This window comes from Cuculus canorus, chromosome 1, assembly GCF_017976375.1.
Source record: "Cuculus canorus isolate bCucCan1 chromosome 1, bCucCan1.pri, whole genome shotgun sequence".
NCBI lineage: Eukaryota > Metazoa > Chordata > Aves > Cuculiformes > Cuculidae > Cuculus > Cuculus canorus.
The window spans coordinates 173040936-173068344 of NC_071401.1; the positions used below are offsets into that span (position 1 = coordinate 173040936).

The following is a 27409-nucleotide window of genomic DNA, read 5'->3' on the forward strand; positions in this document are numbered from 1 at the left end:
CAACACCTCCTTGCTCCCCCCCCCGCCTTCCTCCTCCTCCTGCCGGTCCCCGGAGCAGAAGTTGGAGCGGAAGCGGAAAGTTGTAACCCGGCGGGTTCGGGGCCGCGGGGAGGGGCGGGTGACGCCCGGCTCGGCCGCGGGCGGCGAAGGGGCCGGTCCCCGCGGCGCTGTCAGCGGGAAGTCCGAGCCCCACCTAGTCCGGTCCGAGGCGAGGAGCTGCGCCCTGCTTCCGGCCGGCGGGGGGGAAGGAGGCCGGGAGCAGGGAGAGCTTATCGCTGTCTGCGGCCACCTGGAAGGAGGGGGCGGCGAGGTGGGTGTTGGTCTCTTCTCCCAAGCGATAGGCCGTTCCTTCTCATCCTGTCGCCTCAAGCTGCGCCGGGGGAGGTTCAGGTTAGACATTAGGAACAATTTTTTCATCCAAAGGGTTATCGAGCGCTGGGACAGGCTGCCCGGGGAGGTGTTTGGGTCGCCACCCCTGCCGTTTAAAAGACCGGTGGGTGATATGATTTGGCCAGGTACAGCTGGACTCGAGGATCTCCCTTCTAACCGAGCGATTCTGTGATTTTGGGAACGTCTGACAGGGCTGGAGATGTGGCACAGACCACAGGCCTGGCACAGCAAGCAGCTCTGGGCTAGAACCTAGCCATTCTGTGACAAGCTGGGTGCGGTCAGCGGGGTGCCCTCCTGGTCTCGGGGTGCAGCACCCCAAGCGCAGCCGGGCATCCCACTGACCGTGGATGCTTGTGCCTGGGGTAGCCACAAAGTGGGACAATCAGGCGATGAGTTCCCTTCTTGCTTGTTCACAAAAAGGAAAGGGGATGACAGAGATGTTCATCTCATCTAAAAAATTCTTCCCCACCCTGTGTCAAAGCAAGTGGCAGAATTTGACTGATGCTTTCTGTGCCAAAACAGTCTCATAACCTCGTACGCGTCTACATGTGTTGGTGAAGATGCGGTAGAAGGAAAGCAAAGTTTTTAGAGGGCGAAAATAAAACCTAATCCAAGTATTTTTGAGCTGGCCTTGGATTACAGAAAGAAGATAATAAGCCAAGGTTTTCTGCAAGAACAGATCAGTGTACTTTTATTCCCATTTCTGCCTTAAAGGGATGAATTGTTCTGTTCAGGATAAAATAAAAAAAGTATTTTTCTATACTGTTGTGATGTGTGATAGTAAGGTAGCACAGTTCCAAGAGGGAGAGTATTTCCAAGATGCCCAACTTGAAAATTGCGCAGTTTGAGTGTCTGTGCTTGCTTTTAGATGTTTTCATTAGTGTAATTTGTTTTGTCTAGAATATAACAGCTGCATCTTACCCCTGTGTCAAATGCGTGGACAGTGTATAAAAAAGACTTTTTGGTACTCTTTCACAGTAAAATATACATTGAAATTCCTGTTACAGAAAACAAGTTACGAAATGCTACTCTTTTTTCATAAATCATGATTAAAAGGCAAAGAAGCAATCACATTGTCCTATGTAGTAAGTATTCAAAGCCAAATGTATTTTCCTATGGAAAGAGATTCTGTTGTCCTCTATGGAAAACTTGCAAAATGAATCAAATGATCTTCTTTATTCATCACATCTCTTTTAACTCTTGCTTAAAGGCCATCCTGTAAACTTCATGCTGGCTAAGAACAAGCTGGGTGAATCATGGAGGTTGCCATGGCTGTTCATGTCAAAGGCTTTGCAAATACTTTCTAAATATTTAGATGATGTGTTTTATTCCTTGGTACCTGCATGTTTTCAGGGATGCTTCTTGTAGTGGTATGAACCACTTCAAGTTCAACTTGCAAGTGTAGTGTAAAGCTTTAAGATTATCTGTAGCTAATTAACTGAGTTTTGATTTGCATTGTACAGTGTAAATGTTATGATCAATTTTGCTGCAAAAAGATACACACTTGGAGCACCTCTCCGCCCCGTGAAATAATCTGCAAAACAGAGTTGAGAGACTGTAACTGTTAAAACAGAACTTGTATTAGGGGTAAAAACCCCAAATAGTCTTTTTACTGTCTGCAACTGTATCTCTTACTATTACATACATGCACCAGATAATTTTTCTGAGTGGCATTAAAATTGTGCTATTTTGTACCAAAGCTCGGCTGTAGGACAGTTCGTCAAAAATAAATTTGAAGTGAGCCATGACAGTTCTCTTTGTGCTGTGCCAGTTTTGCAGACTGACACTGACTGTCTTCTTAATTGAGAGCCTTTCTGGAGCAGAGGCAAACAGATGGGAATCTAGGTGAGGGCATACAAAAGGAGAAAAAAATAACTTATATGGGTGAGGAAGGAAGTGTGATGAAGATTACACTGTAGCTTGTGATCTAACAGTAAATGTGACAGGGAACGAAAATAAACAGTTGTCCACTTATCATCTGGGATGTGGGAAGTGCAAGAGTCACAGAAGTACTTGAGTACTTGGTGCTTACAGCTATAGTGCCAATCTTGTCATCCACAGAGCTCTGCTAGCTGCTCAGAGTTAGATACAAAGAGGTGCTCTTAAGGTTAAGAATATCTCATAGATAAAACAGGCACTCTTGTCCTTGGCTGCGTGGTAAGAGGGTAGGCGGGTCCTTTATGAATTGGCCCATCTAAGTAATGCTTAGATGACTTTCAGATACCTAACTGATGTTTGAGAGTGTTCTTTAGGATAAGCTCAAGTTGTTATGGGTGTTAATCAAAATTGCTCTTATAGTAAACAGATCACTAAGCCTACTGTGTGCAACAGAAGTTCATGTTTATCTTGTGATTGCAAGCACTGCAAGGATCTTTTGCCTCAGAACAAATACAAAAGCAGACCAAAATGCACTGTGTAATGTCAGTGTGTGGAGTCCCTGCTGAGTTGGGGGCAGGCTTCCTCTGTGTTCTGTTGCATCTTGGTCAGATAGAGGGATATTTCGGACAGCCTCCTTGTTTGGAAAGATTGAAGGAGTATCTACAGTAACGTCACCTTCATATTTGAAGGCAAACTTTGTTTTCCTGTTCTGACATGGTCAAGATGGTCTGTTTCTATTCTTGCATAAAATGGGGAGGAAAGGAAGTTCTTTTTGTTACTTGAATGCCCTTCAGTATTTCTGTTTTTTCTTGAAAACAGAAAAATCTGTTTTCAAGCTGAGTTTTCAAACTCGTTCAGCAGTTCGCTGCAGTAAAGCTTTAGTATCTCGCATGAACTATCTAATGTATCACTTTCTCCTTAGAGCCTGTCAAACATGAGAAAACAGGGTGGTACAGGTGTAGTAGAAATAATGTTCTGATGAAGCTATGGCAGTTTGCTTGTGGTAGGCAAGCACTATTTGGAGAAGGTTAAAAGTCTTGCTTGCTGGTACAATGTTTCTGCATGGAGCAGTTGAACAAGGCTACCTTTAAAAGCCGCAGTAGGTTCTGGCTTGAAGCTCTCACCTCTTGAGCTTTAGAATCCCTGAAGAAATACTGAACAAATAAAAGCAAAAAGGAGTTTTGTATTGTGTGTGTGTGTGCCTGGTTTTGTATGCTGCTGTGAGCTCCTGACATTTGTCTCCTCTAGCAGTAAGGAAAGGAAGGAAAGCAGTAAACGCCAGGTTGGAAATCTGCCTATTAGACAGCTTTTGAAATATCAAATGATTTGGGGGCCCTCTAGCTCCTCAGGGTGTTCTTTTCCCAAGAGCAGTGTTTTAATAGTAATTTTTACTACAGAAGCAGTAAAATGAAGGTTACTATGAGACCCTATAGGAACGTAAGAGTTAAAGGAGCATCATAGAGTTCTGCCGGGAAGAAGAGGCATTTGGCAACATCTTGTACGTTGTCCCATTCAGATTTCTAGTTATTAACCTAAAGACTTGATCTTATTTGAAGTAAAGCCCTACTATACAACTGTGAAAAGAGACTGCCAATTACAGTAGGCATGGTTAGCTCATTCTTGGCCAAGGGAGGAAGGCCAGACAGTAGTGCAGGAGTAGGACTGCCTAGCCCTTCTAACAGACTGGTGTTTGCATCCTGAGGCAGAGAAGCAGCATCTTGTGTTTCTCTCCAGCCTGAGATTCTCTTCAGTGAACCTCTAGTCTCTTAGATAATTTCATATTATTCCTGCAGCTGTTGCAACACAGGAAGGTGTCCTAAATCTGAATGACTTGACCAGATCTTCTGCAGAAAGGATACTGTCTGCCACTGTTACTCATTCACGAAGTAATTTTCAATATAACTCTAATTGTAGAGCTGTGAGAAACTTTCTGTCATTAAATTTCTGGAGAGTATTGAAGGACTGGAACAGGAGAACAGTTTATTTTCATAACTGAAGACAAACTTAAAGCAAGGATCTTTAGTTACAGTTCTTTTTGTTTTTTTCATAGAACTTCTGAGGAGAATGATTTTTGTATCAAAATTTGATGCGCATATTACTACTACTTACTTTAATTATAACAGTTAAGTATTTCAGTAAGTAAAGGCTAGCCCCCTCTTCAGTTAATCTAAAATATTTTAGAGCACAGTCCCTGCAACTGATTATTTTTGTTTCTCTGTATTAGTAGTTCTAGCTTTGGAATTCTTGTTATGTTTTATTCCACATAATAGTCTCTGTGTCTGCAACATAACCAGTGATGCCTTTATTTTTTTTTCATTGCTAGAATGAAGACAAATTTCTTAGAAGCATTTTTCATATATCACGAAGAAGCAAAAAGACTACCACCGCATCTGCGTTAAAGATGAACTGTGTAAATATGCGAGTTACCTGTGTGGAGTTTAAGAGGGGAGGAATGGGAGACAGAAGGAGGACCTGTACATTGCTAGGTGTGGCGCTTCAGCACTGCTGAAATCAAACCGTTTTCAGGAGTTGCAGGGCTAGATCAGCTACTTGTGTTTGTTAAGGTTTCATGCATGGTCGCTATTTTTTATTTAAGATGAAGCTAGTATGCTGAACAGCACTTAGAACCTGCATCAGAACCCAGGCAACAGCGATAGTTCAGTTGTGCAGTAGTACAATCCATGCTGGCAATTAATAAAACTTATGTAATCTCTGGCCTTAAAAGTGATTCATTAGAAGACTACTAGGAAGTTCCAATGTGGGTTTTTTCTGAATATGGAGAAAGGTAAACTGGAATGTGGGATGGAAGTAGTTTATTAAGTGGAAGTTATCTAAGAATCTTATTCCCTACAATGCAGTGTTTAGGGTTAGATTGTTTATTATGTGATACTTACAGTTGAGACTGACCTGTGTGTGGCTATGTCCAGGCCTGTGTGGTTAGTTAAGTGTCAGGGCAATTCAGCAACGTACAGAGGAGGAACTTCTTTTAATTAATCTTGCAGGTGTGAAGAGGTTAAGGTGAATTGTTAGATGTTGTAAGATGCAGTCAGCAACCCTCCTCTGACCTTCCGTTGTGAAGCTACTTGTATGATAACATTCCAAAAGCTTTATGTACAATATGACCTATACAAATGGCCTGCCTGGCTTCCTGCGGTTGCTTTTTGCATACAGTAGTGTTGAAGGATTTTGTTAGGTTTGGGAGAGTGGATAAATGAATACTGCATGCAAGATCTTGACTCTTATGCATACTAACTATATAACTTTAGAAGCCTAAGGATACATCGTACTCTTTCTGTGACCTTCTGACTTGTTTAAATATGAGTGTGGTGGTCTTATTGCCATTCAGGGAATGGTCCATTTGTTACTTACTGCCTATTGTTTGTATTGGTGCAAGCGTACAGGAAATACTATGTGTTTTCATGGATTTTATGATATGCAGCATCAAAAATGAGCTCTTGGCAAGTGTGACTTCACTGTTAAGAGTTCTTACACCTATTATACTACTCCATGAATGAATTTACAAGATAATTTCATATCAGCAGTATTCACTGAATACAAGCATACAATTTAAGATGCGTCATACTTGTGTTCTTAGTGTGCTGCAAAATGCTGTGTTCAAAATCCCAACTTCTGCTGGCATTAGTTATTTTGGAATATGCCATGCTTCTAAAAACTGATGTCATATTATCATCTTAGCACTTGATGCAACGTAACAGACCCTGTAATAGTTGCGTTGCATCAAGAAGAAGCACTGGAAGAGGCAAGAATAGCTGACTGTCATGCTGGAGAATCATTCTTCTATTTTTCTGACATACTTTTTTTGACTTAAGTAGCAGGTTACCTGGAATTTCACCAAGGAAGAGAAACCCTGTTACTTGATATAGATCATTCTGGGCATTGAGTAAGTTTGGAGGCCATTGGAGAGAACACTCTGATACCGTAATAAACCATCATTCATAACTCTTATTTTTTTAACTGGAGGCTCAAGCGTTCTTAAATTTTGGTGTACAATTTTGTAGTGGCTTTTTATATCTGAATGCTAGAGAGAAACAAGCATTTCTGAATGATACCTATTTCCATTCACTGTATGTTCTAATCATTTTTCGTAACCTTTTCTCCTTTCTTTTTTTGAGCAAGGCCATTGCTTTTTTTTTTAATGTTCCTTTGTTTTATTTTTTTTTCTGATCTGCCTAAACCTTTTATTTCAGAAAACTCCCAATGCTAAAAGGGTTCAGCCAGAGATCCCACAGAGGAAGCTTAAGTGTGATAGTTGAAGTCCTGCAAAAACAGAGTACCTAAAGCAAGTCTTTCAAGTCTTTACAATTAAGTGCTTTAGGCCATTGTATGTGCTGGTGTTTGGCATAGTTTTTATCTGTGTGTTGCTTTCCATCAAACTGTCTTGTGAGTAAGCATAGCGGAGAAGTGCAGTATCTATGCGAGTAGGAATTCCAGTGAGAAAATAGGAATATTTCATGTGAAGCCTGGAATGAAAAGATAAGTTAGGTTATATGGTTTTATTCTTGATGAACAAAGAAGTCCTGATGCTACCTCTTCCTTTTCTGTTAGAGATCTGGATCCTGTCTAGCCACGAAACTGATTAAGAGGCAACATCAAGTGCACCTTAGTTTGGACTACAGTAACCAATATTTTGAACAGTATGTAGTCTTGCTAACTGAAAGTACATCCTGCTTCTAGGCAGAGGCAAGATCTGAAGACATGATTTGCAAACACTTTTTTTCAAAGACAAATATATCAACTTAAATACTTATATTTTGGGATAATGTAATTTTTCCATTACTTAATCTTATTGGAGACTACTTTTTAAATGAAATTTGGTGCTCTTAAGTTTCACAGAGGAAAGCTGAAGCCTCTTTTCCAAGCTGAATGCTCAGTCTGCTGTGACAGTAGAAATGAAAACAAGGAACCATTCACAGCCTTACCTACAGAAAGTTGAAGTTGTAGATCCCAAGAATCTAAACAGAAGATACAGTGGGTAAACTGGGAGCATCCCAAGCAATGTTGAAATACAAGACTGCTTTCATGAAGGATAAACTTGCTTCACTGGGACAGTCAGGTTGGAGTGAAAAGTCATTACTCCATTTCCGCTTGGGCTTTGCCCAAAATATAGCTTGTTTTGAGATGCATATAACTATTCTTCAATAAAAGATTTAGGATATAGTGCTGAAACTTTTTCATATGTTGTGGAGATTGTTACAGTCTTAGGATTCTCAGAGGACTAGGTGTGCTGATTAGTGTTTAGAAGAGTCTTCCCATCCAAACTTATGGAGCCTATTTTAAATTACAGTGTGCTTTGGACATCATCTGCTACCTTGTCAAAGTATGCATTTGATTTGACTTAACAGCAAAGTGAGTCTTAAATTACAACAGGTTTCTTCAGAAAACGGCAAGCTTTGAAGATGTAGAGGAACCAATAAGTATGGGCTAAACAAGAACTAGTGTGATCTTTGGAAGAATCTATTTGAATCTTCTTGATGCTTGATTGAATAAGTCGAACTGTCATTGATCTCTACTAAAGATCTGGTCCATGTAATAGAAAGTGGTGTGAGGATAAGTTTGATTCAAATTAATTTGGTTAAATTTATTCCGCTTTCTGTGTAGGTGTCGTTGTCTATGAGCTTAGACTTGCAAGTGTGAATTGCTAACCTTTGGGTTCCTGCTTGTAACTGTGAGATTTTTCCCTCTCCTGGACATTCCTGACCCGGTAAATGACAGTTTGGGGGGGGGCTGTTGAAAATGCGTCAGCTGTTCACAAAGCAGATGCAGAACTACAGCAGTTCACAGCTTGGCATGTTAAGAAGAGCCAGCTTTAGTTGTAGTGATTTTTTTTTTTTCTTTTAAAACACCCTCATCTGAAGCTGGCAACAACAATTGCCTCAGAAACAGTGGAGTTGTATGTGCATCTACATACGGGCAGAGATGTGGAGGTCAGCTTCTGCAGATGTCATCTTCTAGTCAAGGTGTGTTTGCGAGTTGGACTTTCCCTGAGGATTTGTCATCCCTAGGTTCAAGATGGTACTACCTTGCTGCCAAAAATGGAGCAGGATGTTCTGCCCAAGTTTCAGCTGCTTAATTTAAGCATTTCAGACCTTTTATAAACCCACCTTCATCAGGGGATTTAGCTAATAAAGTTAACTGTGAAAAGAAGCAGTTAAGGTTGCACCTCTGTTATTGCAGAGGGAGCAAAATCATGTGGCACAAGATGTTAGTTATTATTGTGTGTTGGTGTATCCTTTTTTCAGCTTAACCTTGGGAGAGATGTCTCAGGCTTTAACAAAAGAACTGTTTGTGAAATTATGTATAATTTGAGTGACTGTGAGTGAAATCTGCTCATGTTCAAATACCGTGTTTCTGTTAGGGAAGTATTGATTGAGAGGTCAAAACAGGCATGAGTTGCAATTACTAGAGAGTTGGCTGCTGTGGTTCATTTATCATGGAAGAACTAATTTTATTCATGAATGCTAGTAGCTAGTAGTCTCGATTTGCATAGAATCACTGTCCTTTTGACAGATAAAACTTCTAATCTTAATTAAAATGACGTATGGGAATTTGTAAGACTGCTCTCAGGCTACCAACCTGGTTTGTAATAGAATAACTGTAAATCGTACTGCGGAAGAATATTTTGTATGTAGAGGGACTACACTAGCCAGTCTTAAATGGCTAGTAACAAAAGATCATGTAATGAAGGAAATATCACATCTGTGCCTTTACGATGTGTTAGTAATCTAAACAAACCTGAATTGAAAACAATCTTTTACTAATGGAGACAGTGCAAGTGATGATACCTTGGTGTGCAGGCTCTGGCATTGCCAGGGATGTTTATGGTGTGTGGGTTATAGATAGCAGGAGGGACAAAATTTCAGGTGGCATTGGAATTGCAGTTGAACTGAGTTCCGTCTGTAGAAGGAAACTCAATACAACGCTTTACTGGTTCAGCAGTCAGTGTCACAATCAGAGCAGAGGTAGGACTGCCAGATGTTAGGCAGATAACACATGGAATTTGAGGCTAGGTCTTGTTTCTGCAACAGAAGCTAAGCTGCCTTTTTCCAAAGGAAAATATCTTAAGCTGAGTGGCAAGTTTTATTCTTGAAGTTACTTCCAATGCACGAGTGCATTTTTGCAAGAGAAGTATCTTGACTCCGAAAATTTCCTTGCCTGACTTGTAGTCCTCATGTTTTTAGCTGGTTTTGTACCTTGAAAGATAAAATTTACTGTAGCTTATGGAGAGAAACACATGCTTATATCTGCTTTTAATCAGAAGGCTGCATATCAACTAAAGCATGTTGGAGACACCATGATGTGGCAATCCACTAATTGCTAAGAGTTTTAGAGCTAAATACTGATCCTTCTCTGCAATGACTGAAGAGCCAGATTCACAGCAGTAAACTAGTGTCTCAGTTCTTGAAACTTGCTGCACGGATGAATACTTAGCTTATGCTTGGCAAGATATAATAATGTGGTAATGATGCATTCTCTGAATGTAATATACTTGTATTTTTTAAAATCTTGATTGTTCTTTTTATTTGTTGTCTGCCTGGATTTTCTTTGCAAATAAACATTTGCAGTTCACTTTCTCCAGGAATTCAGAAATTATTGATTTAGCCAAAGGTATGACTGGTAGAAAATGCACAAACAACTCTCATGGGGGATGGCAACTATTTTACAGAAATAGGGAGAAACTGTAGAACCATGGCAAACAGTCATCAAAAATAATAAATCTGGTAAATGTTACAAACTTCCAGTTGAGGCTTAAATAGCCTCTACAGCTTAGGTTTTATAAGGGACTGCAAATTTGAATTGAGAAATCGAATTTTTGCACAAAGTTGAATCTTGAGCTCAGCAAATGTTGAAGCACAGCATATTTTTTAGTACTTTAAGAACATTTATTACGTCACTTGCTTTGAAATTACTTTTTACACTTTGTATGAAACTGTTGCAAGTTGCATATGCTTGTCTGGCACATTAGGAGGTGTTCGTCTTGAGATATGGCTTCAAGCAGGTCAGTTTGCATCCTTGAGACATGCATTAGGTTTGTGTTCAGATTTATGATCTAGCTGGGAGTTAACTTTGACTTTAGGGGGAAAAAAATGTTTTTTTCAGCTATACTAATTATAAAGAGTGGAACTTGTCTCACAAGGTAAACTCATGTTATCTGGTCTGCAGAAAATTGTTGCTGTGTGCAGTATTGGTTCAGGTGGCTCCCTTCAATGGAAGGAGGAAAACTTGGTTAAATTATCTGTGTGTAAGTGTCCCTATGGACAGTTCAAGGAGCAGCTTAAACCTTGGTGCCCTGTTTGTGCTGCAGTAACTTGTTCTCAGATCTCTGCCTTTTTCTTAGCATGATTTACTGTCACTGGATAACCTTAATCACCCAGACAACTTCTTAAAAATCCTCTGAAGATTCTCTGGCATGAATTAAAATATTTGAACATGATTGAAGAAATATTTTTGTCCAGGGAAATGACTATATTAATGCCCAGAAGAACTAGCTGTCCAAATGACAAAATACTTTTGTCAAAACGAGCAGTTATCAAAACCAGGTAAAAACTAAAAATAAAAAATTGCTTCTGACTTTAACCAAACAGTTGGCTTGCTTCCACAGTCTGCCTTAGTAATCAAGTAGCTGTACTTAAAGAATATTGAGTATAGAAGTGTTAGATCCGATCAGCTTTTCAGTGTATCTTGTGTTCAGAATTGATATTTGAATAATGTTTTCTGTAAACTAAGTGTGAAAGTCAGCTCTGGAGTGTTTTAATTTCTCTTTTATAAGAGATACACTTACCCCATTGAGTGAGGATTATCTGATTTTCTTCAACTCCTAAAGCATCTAAAGGTTTGTGGGTGTGAACAGGTTTCTACTTTGGATTGTGTTGTCAAGGTGCTGCTTAGGCACTGGAAGTATTCTGGAGGAAAGAAACAAATGAACAAACAGCTCCTTGGAGTTGAAGGATAAGAATTTAAGACTTCGCCTTAGATATAAGTATTTGGGGAACATTAAGAACAGCGCACATCCTCTGTGATTAGTTGCCTCACTGAAGAAGGGGTTTTAAACCAAGAGACAAAAGTCTGGGTAGTACAGACAAATTAGAAAGGTTTAGATTTGGCTATCTGACACTGCTCCTGTACCAGAAGTGGGAAACGTCTTGTCTGGGAACACTTGATCCTTTGGCCTTGGTTGGTCCGGTGACAGGACTATAACTATTTTTCCAAATATCCAACTGGTGTTGTCTTGTTCCATCTCCAGACTAGTATCTTCTCCCTGAGAAGAGGAGGGCTTTTTCTTGGCTTTTTTTCCCTCTACAGCTAGTCAAAAGCAGGTAAACCAGTTGGTTAATTTGCTTCATCTGTCATTCTAATGTTTGAAACTTTTTTTTTCTTCCCTCATGCAAACAGTTGAGATTACTTTAGGAGTGCTGTTCCCAAAGTGGTTCTAACAAAGCATCTTCCAGAGAGGTGAATGTGCTGGGGAAGAAGCATTGTGAAAATTTTAGTGACTACACTGCAATTTCACAATACAATCAGAATGTCAGGATCCAAACAAGAATCATTGTGTCTGTAAAATGCTGAATAATCATGATCCCTTCTGAAAATTAGTAGCTTCTGGGAGGGACTGTTTAATTCCGTACCTGAACAGCTAGTTCACATAAGCACATCTTGGAAATATCTTCTGTACTTAGTTCATATCTTTGGCCTGGGGCTGGACTTCAGTTACAGCTTCATTTGGTTTAATATCACTTGGAAAGATTGAATTATTAAGTTTCCCATTCCTTAGACAGGCAACAAAGTTGAATCAAAAACCAAAGTTTGAAGCTGAAGGAGCTAGAAGAAAACTTTATCTTACAAAAAGAAAACCGACCCACTTTCCTGACTGTCGTATGAAGCCCAATTACCAGTGGTATTTGAACTTCCCTGAATTCTTCATTTCATGGTTCTTTTTAGGAAAGCTTTACAGGCAGTAGCTGTCAGTTTCTTCTTTCACCACTAAAGCAGGGTTTCTCATTCTTCAACTTTCTTAGCATCATCACTTTTTTTTGCCTTTTTCTGGAGACATGCTTCAAGAAATTGTTCAATAAAATGTCTGAGAGGCATTTTTTTCTAGTTTATCCAATAAGGGCAGAAGTGAAGAGCAAGTTCTATGTTTCATGGTCCTTGGCAGATGTCAAGCTTTTAAAGCACTTTGTTTCTAATAAGTAGTGTTGGTTAACCTTTCTTCCTTCTATTCAGTTGGTGTTTATTGAAAGGTCTGTTCATCCTTCAAAGAGAATCTTTATTGGAGAAAGTGTCCATATGTCTATAAAGATCCTGCTCCTCTAGTTTGTCAAGTACTTTCATTTTAGGAAATGTGCCATGAAGAAGTAGGATCAAGCAGTTACTTTAATACACTACACTAGTGCATTAATACATGCATTAATTAGAAAAAGTAATATGAACAGACTGGTGAGGGAGGCTGCACAGATGTGGTGGTTTCATGAACTATTGCGTTTCAGGAAGTGTGCAAGGCTCAGGTACTGAAGTGCCACTCGCTGTTAATGGAGGCAACCTGAAAGTGAGCTCTGTACTTTCGAGAGATTGTATACTTGAGACAGCATTAGAAACCGGTTTATGTGAAAATGCTATTTCTTGAAGAATAGCTTCCCTTATTTTCTTCTTTCCAGTTAAATGTTTCATTAGACATATCCAGAGTTCACAGTTATGGCAAATATCTGTGCATATAAATACTTGACTCAGCTGTTCAAAGCCAGTACCCGTTCCAATTAAGAGGAAAAAAAGGTCTTTTTGCATGCTTCCTATCTGCTTGTTCCTTAACACCTACGTAGAGACCACAGTTGACAGTGTTTTCCTGCCTAAAAGTAGAGAATCAGAAAAATGAAAAAGCAGAGTAAATTGGTATTACTCTCACTTCTTGCAGGTCTGTTGCTTTAAAGGTAGCTGGCCTCCAAAGCAAAATTTACTTTATTAGAATAGACTCCAGTAAATGAATAAGGATTCAAAAAGGTTACAGCCTTTATTTGGTAGGGATAAGTTTGAACTTATTTGTATCTAATTACTGGATGATCTGGTGGATGCTTCTCATCAACTGTCCATTATATCAGGAGTGGTGATGTGGTTGCTTATCTGTTACTCACTTAGCTATCATAGTCTCTTCATTTCTGTTGTGCTCTATTTTAGAGACTGGGTGATCTGGGGAGTACAGACAAATGCTGTTGTTGGGCCTAACCCTATCTTATTTTAGAAACACTGCTCATGCTGTGATATAGCTCTAAGTTTAGAGTGCTAAGTTTTAGATGAGGAAACATGTTAACCTGTCTCTCTACTTGAATGGCTGAGACTGTGATCTAAATGATCCTTTTTCTTCCTTTTCTGTTAGTAAAATTGTTTTCTGATAGCTTTAGAACTGAAGGGTGTAATTGAAATGACTGGTTAGTGTTGACTGCTGAAAATTTTTCCTGAGGTGCTACATTGAGCTTTGTCTTGACTGGACAAATGGTTTCATAACTGCATATTCTTCCAAAATTCTTGTAGTAACTTCTTTTACTTGAAGGTTAGAGGGGATGACAATATATGAGATGCAAGGCACAGACTTTGTGAAGAGATATTGCATGAACTAAGTCCAGTATCGGTATCTGTTTCAGAACAGCTAGAGAAGTGCTTTTTGGTTTTGATGCAAAATAGAAAATCCACCAGAAGTTTGAGCTCCCATCCTAGGTTTTATAGTTTACATCTCTTTAAACAGTTGAACTTTTTACTTCAATGTCTTGCTTGAAGTGTAATGGCTTCTGTTGTTTCAAATGCTATCGTGTAACTGGAAGATAGGGTCCTTTATGGCTTAGACATCCTCTTTTATATTTTATCTTCTTCCTCCTCTGCTCCGACTCATTTGTCATAACTGAGTCAAAAGGAAATCATGTTGGCACAGAATGAAGCTGAATACAGTATTTGTTTGAGTCAAGTGTGGTGTCAATCTGAAAAGTGAAGTGAGAGCAAGACTAGAGTTTAGAATGCAAGCAGTCTGTATAACGTGATATGGAAAAATAGGTTTGAGCTAGAGCAGGGTCAGGTCAGGCTAGTCTGGAATCACTGGGAAGTCAAATTCAGGCAGGATCAGAGCCCTAAGTCTGAGGCACGCTTGAAGCCAACACACATAGTGGTCAGTGAAAAAGTGCATGCTAGGCTTTTGTTACACTAAATAGCGTGGCAAACTGCAGTGTCATAAAGCAGCTCCTAGCTTTGTGGGCTGGTGTCGTCTTAGCTGAGGAGGAGGCAAAGCTTTCTAACCAGGAAAACCTTTCTAACCAGGTAACCAGGAAAGCTTTCTTAGGAAAGTTCTCTTAGTGAGGAACTGAGATTTTCTTGTGTGTTAGAAAACATGAAGAGGATAGTGAAGTGACATCAGTAGTGCTGCTAAGCCAGTGGGGTGTTAGATCTAAGTGGGAGCAGATGATACATGGTGTTTCTGCTGCTTACTGTGGTAGAGATGTCCAAGTTAGCTTTCTTAAAGCATTCTGGAAAATATGTTGGTTTGTGTTTCACTCTAAGATGTCATTGCCAGACTACCTGATGACAGACCAATACAGAGGTGCCAAGTTACCCCCATGCCATATAGGGGTATGTGTATATGTAAAAGGTTAGTGTGCTTGCGGTGAATTAAGAACCAACTGTACAAATGACAAAACAGTTGACAAGAGGAAGTTAGTACTTATCACTGCTCATTGCCCAAGTTTGGAGGGAGGTTCAGCGAAACTTTTGAGTGCTGTAGTTATGTACCACCACTTAAAGCAGTAAAATCAGCTCCAGACTGTTGTACAGCAAATATCTCTTTAGGACTGAACTTCCGAATCTGGATACTAAAAGAAGCCTTGGCTTGTGTTAAATCCTGAATCCCTGTTGGAAAGCCAAAATGGAATTGCCAGTCTTTCACTAAAATGAAGGTGTTAGCTTCTTATTTCAGCATCTGGTATTTTCTTTTAAGGCGTTGTAGATCAGTCAGTAAGAAAGTCAAAGATCACTCAGTCCACTAAGTAAAACCTATATTTGTTAGTTGCTGCTCTAGGTCTTTTACTTCTAAATTACTGTCAGCCTTCTTTATTGGTGTCTCCATATTTAGTTGTTAACTTCAGAGTCAAGACTGAAAAATTGAGCTTAAACTGCTCTTTTCAAGACAGTGAGATTGCTGCTGTTTGCCCAGATACAGCACTGGGATTTCCCTTACACCCACTACGCTTGTGTCATTCTAGTGACAGCTTTACAAAAATACAGGCATAACCGAATGTTTGTTTTAAAGAAATTACGGGTACTGTAGCTGTTGGCTTACCTTGTCATGACTCTGAAAGGTGCATTTCAGTACAGTTAGAGACAATCCCTTTTCCTATTCTTTGTAGAAAGGCTGGACAACTTAGGAGTTTGTGGACCAAACAACATTTGCAGTGGTGCCAGAGAGATTACACTTGTGCTCTGAATGGTTGTGGTGGTTCATGTTTGCAAAAAACTCTGTAGAGGGGAGGAAACTTTTTGAAGTTGGGATGAACAGATGTTCTAGTAGGTGTGAAAGTCACTGAAGCATCTCAAAAACTTATTGGTTAACAAGACCGTGGACAGACTTGCTTTGCTGGACACCAGGTCAATTATTTCCTTACATCTCTCTCCTTGTGTTTGTTTTACTTGCTTAAGGTTCAAGGTTTATGTAAATTGAAAGATTGCTCATTCTGTGTTTGCAAGAAGAAAACTAAATATAAGACCTGGCCTCTTGATTTCTCAAGTCTTCTGGCAATGTGGAATTAATGAGTGATGGCAAAGATGGATGTCAACGTGGAGGTGCTCTAATTTCTGTTGTATATCATCTTAGCATTTTGTGCTAAACCTTTAACATGGTTAGATGCTGTGAGATTACTGCTGATGAGACGAGCCTTTCTTACCTTGCTTCTGCTGCGTACCTAGTACAAGCACCTGTGTTAGATTCTCTGCACTTCCCCTCTCCCCAACCCCTAAATAATTTGTCTGTTGGGGAGGGCTTAATCTTTCTGCACATGCAGAGAGAGTTGAAAACGGGTAACTGGGTCTGATAAGTGCTAGAGCCAGTACAGGAGAGGAACTGAGACCTTCCTCCCACAGCAGCAATAACAGTCCTGTTCGCTCAGTTGTTAGCAGGACTGAGAGGTGTGTTTTCTTGAGCTGTATGAAGCGAAGATATGTCTCAAATCTGTGGCCTTGTTTTGGTTTTGCTGGATCAGTTTTCAACAAAGATGAGCAAGCAGTTCTGGCAGGCTGCTGTAGGCAGACACCAGCTAGTGTGGAACAGGGGAACAGATCTGGCTTGTTAGAAAGGAATGTTCTCAAAAGAATATTTTAGTTGCTTCCAGTTATTCATGAAACTGTAGTCATAACTGCATTTAGATATCTAGCAAAATATTAATCAACTTTCAGACTTAAGAAGGGTTTTTTTTTGTTTTTCTGACAAATGACATCTGAGTTCCTGTGGCTCTTATTGAGGCACGTTTGTTTGCTGAGAAGAGGTTGGTTTAATTTTCTTACACAGGTCTCTGTGATTCTTTGTTTAGCATGTAAGTGTTTCAGAACAAGAAAATGCATGCTTTCTCCTCTTGAATAATTGTTTCTTATCAATATTAACCAATAGCTTTACTGTTGTAGGGTTTATTCAGTCTTTATGGTAAAGCATTAATGAGGTAGATGAAATACTGCATCTGATGGTTTGCTGCGTTTTGTCGTAGCTGCATTAAGAGTTGATAGTTTGAAAATGGCCACTGTGTTAAAAAAAAAATTAACTAAGCTCTTTTATCAAACCCCACTGTGTAAACTGCATTGTGGGGTCATGGTTGTGCTTTCTGCATATAGATCAAACTTTGGGTCAGTAGATAAAAACTTTGGATGTTATTTCAAGTGAATGGCAATACAAATAGAGAGTTGCTGTGCCTAAAGAAATTCCCCATCCTGTTTTTTTGTCAGCGTGCTGATGCTTTCAATTCTTCAGAGGAGGCTGGAGACATTTAATGCGTGTCAGCTTGTATGAACAAAACCATTTACATGTGTAAACACATGAAATTACAAAACCTTGTATGATAGCAAGTAAGTTTGGGAGATGGATGAGGAGAGGATGCAGTAGCTGTGAAACTTGGAGACGTATTTAAAAACACTAGCAGCTGTTTACCCAATAAACCTATGCAGAACTATGAATGTGAGAGTTGCAGAACTGCAAGATCTTTAAGCATCTGTGTGACTCTGTTGCAAGATAGATAATGCAAGCAGTGTCTTGTGAGTGAATGAAAGGTCTTGAGAAATCTGTGAAATACATTAATGCTTGCTGTGACTGTAGCTGAGAGGTGCAACCAACTTGTTTGCATGACTAGGAGAGATTTTGTAGGTTTCTGGAAAATGTTATGAGATTAATGCACCTCACTGGATAGAATGCTGTAATCCAAGTAATTGGCCTATCAACTCGAGTAAATTAATTCCTGTGTCTTATTCCTTCTTGCTGTAAGTAAAGGAGACTGATCCATCCAGAGGCCTCTGAGGAAGTGATAGGTGCACATGAGTGTGAGCAGTTCTTCCAGATACTTATGCACTTTCTTTGAAACACCTGTGATCTTTTGGCAAGATCATAATACAGAAGTCTTCATTACAGAGAGTCTTAATCTGCTCTTGCCTTTTCTCTCTAAGTTACTGATTCATAGAATATAAAAATCTTCATTTTTAAAAACTTCCCAAGTCTGTACTATCTTCACTATGATATTATGTTAGATAACAAATAAATAATGGTTCTTCAAGTGTAAAAATCTGTCTTGAATAGAAATCCATAGTTTCCATATTATGTAATAATTGAAGTGGCATTCTGTATAGGTTATGCCTGGTGATAATGGTATATCTCCTGCATTTATCAGTTGATGTAAGTACTTAACTGTTCAGTCTTGTTAAATATGCGATCTTACACATCTTACTATTTTAGTAATGCTAAAATAGTTGTCGTGTTGATCAAAATGGTGAACAATTTATTATGTTTCAGGTGTTGAAGGTGATTTACTGCTTGCAACATGCGTGAATACAAGCTAGTGGTTCTTGGTTCGGGAGGTGTTGGAAAGTCTGCTTTGGTAAGTACTGTGTGAGGCAGTTCAAGTACGTTTTCTCAGGATTCCCACATCTTATTTTCTCTAATACACTCTACTAACCCGCATGTTTTTTATGCAAGTGTGCAGAAATAAACATAAATATAAGTAATGACTGCTGAGGGTTCCTGGCTAGAATAGGTACATTCTTTACTGGATGTACCCACATCCATTGGTGTGCTCTCACATGCTAGTATTTTTGTATGGGGTTGTTTGATGGTACTTGGTAAGATCTTGGCCTGTCTTACACGGTGAAGTCCATAGCACTATGAAGTGCAGCTCAGCCACAGGTCTCTGGGAAGTCAAGCTGCTTCGTGAAATTCGCACAATGATTGGCTTTACTTGCGTGTGGCCTTGGTAACTCTGGTGTCTAGAAAGATCTTCAGGTTCCTGTTGGCTTAATGTTGGATAGCAGTCTCTAAAGCACCAATTTCTTTTATGCAAATACAAATATATATTTGCATGTTTGGAGGATGGTTAGCATGTTTTCTGCATCTTTCCCTGCAAGCAAATGTATAGCTGCAGCAGGTAGATGATTGTAAACCGAAGAGCTTGTGCCCTTTAGTTAATCAGTTAGAGGAAAGTTTAGTCTCGTGTAGACTAACACTGAAAAAGTTCAGAGAATATGATGTTCTCAATCCACCTAAGAACTTTGCATCTTTCAGCTTAATTACCATAAGGTAAGGTCTAGAGGCCCACTCTATCCGGTAAAGACTGTTCTCTTACAAAGTGGTTCTTAAAGGAGAACTTAAATGACAAATCATCTTAGACTGTGGAAGAACTTTTCCCTTCACCTCTGAATTCTTTATCTTACTGCAGCATTTCTGGATTTGAACCTGTCTGCTCTGACTTGGCAATTGAGTCAAAGTTCCACTTGACTTGTGCTAAAAACATCCTGCATGCTAGGTACATAGGAATATCCTACTGGTCTAGTTAAGACTAGTAAATGCTGGCAGTTGTTTTCTTGACTAATTTCTGTACTGGCAGAAGATGCAGTAGTTCTAAATGCAAATGTAAAAGCCATTCAGCTGTATACAGTATGCTGTTCAACTAATAATGATTCCAACAGTTAGACAAACCATCTTAAATCGATGCATGCCTTAATTCTTACTCTCCAAGTGAGAGTGGATAAAGGAAGGTGTAGCATTGCTTCATCTAACAGTACTTAGTCAAATAAGCACGTACATCTAACTTCTTGTTGTTTCTTATAATTTATAGTTATATCAATCACTTAATTTGCTTTCAAAACTGAGTATACACCTAGAATAGTAATTTGTGTACCATGTTTACAAAATGTCACCATACAAGAAGAATCTTACCGAGAACTTTTGTGTTGCAGACTGTACAGTTTGTTCAAGGAATATTTGTTGAAAAATACGATCCTACGATAGAAGACTCCTACAGAAAGGTATATGTAAAAGACCTTCCTAGTGTTACAGAAAGTTAAAACTGCAGTACACACTGCCAAATATGTGAGGCATGGCTTGAAAAGGGTGTTTCTAGTAGCTTAACTTTGAAATGCAGAGGTAATCTTAAAGGCTATCTAAAAGGAATAATTGAACACCAGCTTTTTAATGTTTAAGCATAATACCTTACTAGCTAGTCAGTAAAAGAAATGATAATGTCATTCTCAGAATTTGGAACACTGAGTTTTGGGAGTGGGAGGGGTTTTTTTTGTTTGTTGTTTGGGTTTTGGTGTGGTTTTTTTTAGGTAAAATAAGCTCTCACTTTTTATTTTTTGTAAAATGTATTGTTTTGTGTGTGTGTTGGTATCTGCGTGTAGATTTGGACTTGTGTGTTGAAGGTTCTAAGCTGCTTTGCTACTAGGAAAATCTGCTAAAAACAACTTCAGGCTCACCTTTGAAACACTGGAGGCAATATACTGTATTCCTAGTTTCTCCAATAGCTTGATATGCTTCTATTAGATGGGTTGTTGTTTTATTAATAAGTTAAAACAAACCTATTGTAAATGAACAAATGCTTACAATGGCCTGTTAGCTTCTCTTCCTCTCTGCAGCATGACAGGCTGGAAAGGCCTGACTCTGCTTGCATCATCTTGAATCTCCATATTGCTCACTCTTCAGTTTCAGCTGAGACCATGATTAATACTCCAGACTAAAGTAGTTTACATCTGGACTGCTACCAAAAGAGTTAACGCTTTGCTGAAGCAGATTAACTTTCTTTTTCAAGCTGAATTACTTATCAGATGCATTGATGCCCTGATGTAGCTCACCGCATCACCACAAAAATACCAGCATCTATACAGGGGAGTCAAGATGTACAAACTCTTGCTGGATATGGGCAAAACCTGCAGTACCTCCTCTTTCAGCATTGGGCTACATTTATATTGGAATAAAGAGGCTGCATTAGCAGCCATTGTAGCCTATAGATACCAGAATCTCTTCTGAATGGAAGAGGAATTACTGAATATAAAATGATAATTGTACATTTGTTTTCTTTGCCTTCATAGCAATCTAGATGTTGGAAAAATTCTAGTCTTTCTTAAGCATGTGGTCTTCCAGATGAAGCTAGAACTCTCCTTAATAAGTGAACAGCAACAAAAAAAATTATATAGCCACCTACTTTTTCTGTATTAGAGGAGCAGGAATTTTGGATCCTATTCCAGTGTTTGGTGCAGACCTTTGCTGTGTCAGGCCCAATAAATGACTCCAAAAATATTCACAAGCAGTACTCAAGTGAAATGTTTCCTTTGTTATATATTTACATTCTTCAAGTCATACTAGATTTGGGCTGAATTTTTCCAAAGACGGTTTCCACAGAGCCTGAAAAAGTAAAGCCATCTCGAGAAATTTTGTCTTGCTAAGTTTTTTAGCAAAGATCTTATGTTGCTTTCAGGTTTGGTCATGAAATGGCTATGCGTACCTCTGTGTGTTTTTCTTTTCAAATCAACCAGATTGTTGAAGTCCTTAAAGTCTGTATGACACTTTGTGCAGTCATTTTCTTCCCCTCACTGCTAGTTACAATTCTAACTTGCTGCTCTTTGACTTTGACTTTAAAATGTATTAGTTTGGCAGTTACAACTGTACTATTAATCCTAGAGTCTAGATTTATAATATTTGAAGTTGAAAGGATGTGGCTTTAAGTAGTTTTAAGTTTGTCTGGAACTAAATAGTTTGAGCATGAAGTCTTGAAACTTGACACCTTGGTTTACTCCCCACCTATTTCCTCAAAAAGATAATAGATGATGCTTTATTAGCTGAATAACTTTGTGAGCAGTACATGCTAGAATAAGGGCTATTGAAGGAATCTCCATCCCTCTATCCCTAGTGGACATAGGAGGTGTAAGAGGAATGGGAATACTCCTCTTCCCTGCCTCCCAAGAGCAAAACAAGTTAGAAAAGAAAAGCTCAAAGATAAACTAGTGATAATTCATAGGTCAGAAATAGGGGATATTAAGTTCTTTCTGAGTGCTGATCTGCCAGCTAGCAATTTTACATGCAAACGGAAACAATGCAATTTCTACATGCAAACGGAAGTGTATCAATAGCTTGTAAGAAAAGAAAATGCGGGTAGCCTGTTTGAAACAGCTTGAGGGCACTTTCCTGTCCTTTGATGGCCTCAACGCCTGTTTTTAGGAAGAAACTAGATAGAGGAACTCTCAAAATAGGTACAGAAACTGATTTGGCTTCTTAAACCTTCTATTTTTGGCAAATTTTTCTAAGCTGAATCAGTTTCCTAATTAGTGTCACTAAAGGCGTGTTTTGGGGACACCACCATAAACCAGTTTGCTTGGTTTATTGTTTGCTGTGTACTACTTTTCTTATGTTGATCTAAATTACTATTAAATGAGCATTAGTACGCCAGTCCAACTTTCTAGCTTTGACCTGTACTTTTCTTTCAATCTGTGAATAATCACTGAAACAAGCAGAAAGTAGTGTTAATTGCTGATAACCATCATTACAAATTTAGCAGCATCCTTTTTAATAATCAAAAATCCCTCATCACTTTGCAAAGTGGTACTTGGCTGCTGACACCGCTTTTGAAAATGTCACCAGGGCTCTTTGAAAGGCTTCTTCCTGCTGTTTTCAAAGTGTATATCCATATAAACTTCTTAAGCTATTATGCTGCTTTATGCATTATGAATTTACTTACAAAATCACACAATTCCTGGTGTCTTTGGAGGGGAGAGTTGCAAGAGGAAAAACTAACCACATCTTTCTCACTTTACAGCAAGTTGAAGTAGATGCACAACAGTGTATGCTTGAAATCTTAGATACTGCAGGAACGGTAAGTAAAATCGATTTGTTTGAATAGAGTGTTAAAACCATCAAAAGCTATAAGGCTGTAAATGATGACACGTTTCCTTCCTCGTTCTCTGAAGTCGAACCGTGGTTGATGCATTGTATTAAAGGATGTTCTTTAACCTAAGTGTATTTAAACAAAACTTGTGTATCGCAGCAGAAAATGAATTGCAAGTTTCCTGTGAGCTCATGTTCCGTAATAGGGGGAACATGAGATTGAGAATTCTAAAAGAGATTTTGCTGCTGTTTTGAGTTCATGTTGCCTGGAGGAAAATTTAGATCCAATGGTTACTTGGTACAATTGTAGAGATGCTGTAGAGAATATGTGCTTTCTTCTTTCCTTTTTCTTTTGTGTGAGTGATGCCCTCTGACATTGGAATAAAAATAGTATTGCGTTAGTCAGCGCATGTGAACTCAAAGCACAGGGTTTGTACTGACCTTTGGCATATCGGTCAGGTTTTTCTCTGACTGCTTCCAAAATCTACTGAAAACAGTAATTTCCTTTATGGTTTCCAGTGAGCGCAAGCTCAAGACGCTTGGATTGTAGCAACTGTTCTCTGAACTATAATAGTAACCTGGTCCAATAATGATTTATTTAAATTCCATATTGGAGTAAAGCTCTGCAGAGCTTTACAGAAAGATGGAGTGTCTGTTTTCTCAAAATATATTGGGCTTTTCATCTGACATACAGCAAGGGACTTGATGAGTGATTGACCAGTCACAAGATAGCAGAGTCTCCCATGGAGGAAAGGCAGATGCTGTTCCACAGTCATACTGCTGAGAGTTTTCAAACAGGGAACTGTTTCAAACTGCTGTGCAGTGTGCTAGCAAGTCCTCATAGGCAACATCATAGTTGCATTTTCTAGACTTTGCTGACAAGTCTACACAGTGTCTCCATTCTCTAGTCAAATCTCCTTGAAAGTGAAAGTAGAATTTAACATAGGAAAGTGCCCAGACTACAAAATGGAGGCTGAAAAGGGATGTATTTACTTTGTGAAAAATTTTAAAGAATGGTCAGGAGATGGAGGTGAAAGTTGCTTTGTAAGGAAGGATTCAGGAGGGATATGACTTCTGAAATCTACAGACTGCACTGTGCCTTCTACTGTACCTCTGTTCTTTCAAAATGACTTTAGTTTCTGTGATTTCCACCCCCCAGGCTATAGCCCTTGACATTATCTAGATATTGTTTATCCACCCCAGATAACGTTCCAAACCAGATTGATTTAAAAGCGGTTAAGTTTACTGGAATGCTTATAGTCAAACAGTAAAATATTGGTCAGTTTAAAACAGGGGGAGGGCACAAATGCATCGTGGTTGTGATCCGTTTGACCTGAATTATATGTCAGTGTGTATAAGGAAAGTGCAAATTGAATGCAACATCTGTATTTTTTATTATTACAGGAACAGTTTACAGCAATGAGAGACCTATACATGAAAAACGGACAAGGTTTTGCGTTAGTATATTCCATCACAGCACAGTCCACATTTAATGATTTACAGGATCTAAGAGAACAGATTCTTCGAGTCAAAGACACTGATGATGTAAGCATCTCTAAAAATGCCTAATACTTACGTTTACTTTTTTCATTACAGGTGTAATGTATACACGGTGATTGGGCAGCTTCCAGGCTTTAAATTAAGAGCCAAATCAACCAGTAGATGCATAGTATGGAGATGCAACTCTTAAGGAAACTAGAGAAACTGTAAATTATGTGCTATATAAAGAAGTATAGGCTTTTGAATCTCGTCCTTTAAAATACTCTCTTTGAAACTGAATGTAAGCTTTTTCACTAGTACTGCAGAAAACATTTCTAAAGCAATTCTATTCTTACCTCAATTATTATCAATGAAAGTTTAAAAAAACTTGCATGTTCTGTAGCTTTTATGTTTTATATGTGTGCTTGCAGGAAAGTTTGGTCATACTATTTCCACACAATTTCAATATGCATTGTTAGAGCTATAAAGAGAGTATAAAACATTCAAGCTTATAAATTATTGAAAAAAACTTACTGCGATTTTAAGAAGTGAATACTTAGTCCCTTAATATAAAGGAAGAAAGGTGTTTTGAATGTGAAACAGCAGTAAAATATGTGGTTTTTAACAGAAACACTTTGTAGATTGTAGCCGTGTGACAGAAAGTCTTCCTTGGAAGAAAAAAATGTAATCAATGAACAGTTTTCAAGTGTGCTCCTCTCATTTAAACTGTGCTGATGGAAACTTTGATCCCTTCCATACTCCGTGTATCCACATATGCTTTTGCTGCCCACAGACACAGGATGTGTTAGATGTTTCTATTTCGGGGAAGTTCATTGTGACTCTTGTAATACAAACCACCTTGCAGTTTCTTAACTGTAAGCATTTGCAGGTCGTGCCTGTGGTCAGCAGATTTCTTTTAGAAGTGATTTATTACCCATTATCACAAATGCATCTCAGAAGGGTGGTATTTAAGTTACATGTGGAGTTCTTATACAGATCCTACCAAGTTACAGCCTTGTTTAGCATCAAATTAATTCTGTACACTAAAATTAAGATAAATGTGATGATATTTGAAACCTTAGTTTACATGGTATATTTATGCTGATTTGCATAAGCTTCTTCTGTTAGTATTTCCTTGGACTTGTATTGCTCTTTAGAACACTCCCCTTACTCTTGTAAGCTATTCCATAGTATCAAGAGAAAGATAATGAGCTTCAGTTTGCCTCTTTAGTTCTCACCAAAATTTACATAGAACTTTTCCTGTGCCAAAGCTTAGGCTTGACTGGCTTTCTCAGTGGGGGGAAACTAAATGATCAAAATACCATAGCCATTTTCTTCAACACTCAGTTTGGGAGAAACTTAGCTATGTCATTAAATTAGTAAAAAAGAATTTAAAAAATGCCTTTGTATGATTGGCTGTTTTTTTGCTACAAAGGTCAATTCAATGTTTTCTGTGGTTAGTAATTTTGATAAGCTAGCATGTTTCTTTCCTCTGTGTGCATCAGCTTACTGGTAAGAACTGTGTGAGCAAACTGCTCTTGAAAGGAGTGCAGATATGCTGGAAGCAGAGGGAAGTTGAAAGCAGCTTTAACGTCCTTAATCATGCTACCCAGTACAGGCCACTTTTTACAGGATTTCTGAATGTGTAAGATTCTTGTAGCAGATTCTTCACTAGACTTCTAGAAGATGTGAAATTTTGTCAGTGGGCAGTGTACCAAATCCTCAAACCATTCCCCCACCGCCTTGCCAAACAGCAGGCAAAATGCAGTCACTTTGAAGATTAAAGTCTCACACAACTGTAAATTTAGGTTTCTGTTATACCAGAGCTTGATTATTCTGCAGACTAAGATCCTCTAAGTATTCAGATAGGGTTTTAGGTGTGCATTTACATTGTGCCTTCCCAAAATGTTAATGAATTCTTTGCTGTTATTGTTTCTAGGTGCCTATGATTCTGGTTGGCAATAAGTGTGACTTGGAAGATGAAAGAGTTGTGGGAAAGGAACAAGGTCAGAACCTAGCAAGGCAATGGAATAACTGTGCATTCTTAGAGTCTTCTGCAAAATCAAAGATAAATGTTAATGAGGTAAGGCTACTGTTGGTCAAGAAAAAATAACAAATTTATGAGTAACTTTCACTATGATGAATAAAACTCTACAAAACTGTGGTGAGGACTTCTGAGATGCTTTTATAAAGGGATGTGGTTAGCTTTGACTTAAGACTTTAAATTTAGTATCATTGGTTTTCGCACTACATTCCTATGAATTTGGGATAAATAACTTTTTTCATATTTCATTCCCTAGTTGATATAATCTCTTATCCATTGAGAATGCACTGCTAGACTACTTTTGTTATTAAAAAAAAAGACCTTTAAGAGAGAAATCCTTAAAAATAATTGATTTAAGTTATTTGGTATTAAATTATTTGAGATAGTAAGGACAAAAAACTCTTAAGGGTATTGTCCAAATTAAAAACTTATTAGAGAAGAGACCTAAGTAAGTGCTCTGTGTCAAAAAAAAATTAAAAAGGCAAAACCCTCTCTATTATCTAGCTACTTATTTAGTAGGAGCTGTGTGACTGATCAAATACATGCATTTTTTGGACTTGCCCTAGTTTGTGCCTTCTTATCCCGTGGGGGTGCCAGCATAAAGGGATGCAAAAACTTGTAGAAAAAGAAGCTGTGTTAGTGTTTACATTTCTGGAACAGCTTGAATATTATGATAAACGCTGCAATTCGTTGTGTCTTCTGGAAAACATTGTTGGCAGCATCAGTAAAGTTGAAAGGGCCTCTGTGCAAGACTTGCGTGTAATCAGATCAGTATGATGGTTTTAAGCACAACTGATTTTAAAAATGTGTGTTTAATTAGTTGGGAGTTTCTGGAAACTGTTCAGTTTTTCTTCAATACAAATTTGCTTAACTATGTAAAAGTCATATGTTTAATAAATTGAACCTTACTTCCAACAAATACTAAAAGCCCTTGTTGAAATAGTTGCTGCTTTGCAGCTAGTGCTTAGGAAACTGCTAGGATGGCTTTAGTATGAGGACTTCCTTGATTTAGGAGATGCAGAAATAATTGGAACAGTGTCAGTTATGAAGGAAACGGATGCTGTTTAATTGTAACATGTAGACTTGTTTTAAATTAGCCTTTCAACGAAATCATGTTCTAATTAGAATTCTAGGGGATTCAAAGTGTGAGAGTCTCATACATGAGTTACTTTTCTAGGAAATGTTACACTTGCGTCATGCTGTAGTTCTAGAGAGGCTGCTGAATT

The 27409-nt window shown here is 38.6% G+C and overlaps 1 protein-coding gene across 3 annotated transcripts in view; it reads left to right on the plus strand.

Annotated features, from left to right (window-relative positions):
• RAP1B (RAP1B, member of RAS oncogene family) overlaps positions 1-27409 on the plus strand; it is a 31051-nt gene that overhangs the window by 405 nt on the left and 3237 nt on the right. For 2 of the 3 annotated variants that reach the window (XM_054065662.1, XM_054065673.1), the window contains exons 2-6: positions 18302-18386; positions 19741-19809; positions 22593-22649; positions 24065-24205; positions 26079-26222. In XM_054065662.1, the coding sequence (XP_053921637.1) occupies positions 18330-18386; positions 19741-19809; positions 22593-22649; positions 24065-24205; positions 26079-26222 (468 nt within the window). In that variant the 5' untranslated portion in view covers positions 18302-18329. Of the gene's footprint in view, positions 1-292; positions 311-18301; positions 18387-19740; positions 19810-22592; positions 22650-24064; positions 24206-26078; positions 26223-27409 lie in introns of those variants that run through there. The other variant, XM_054065681.1, reaches the window with a different exon arrangement.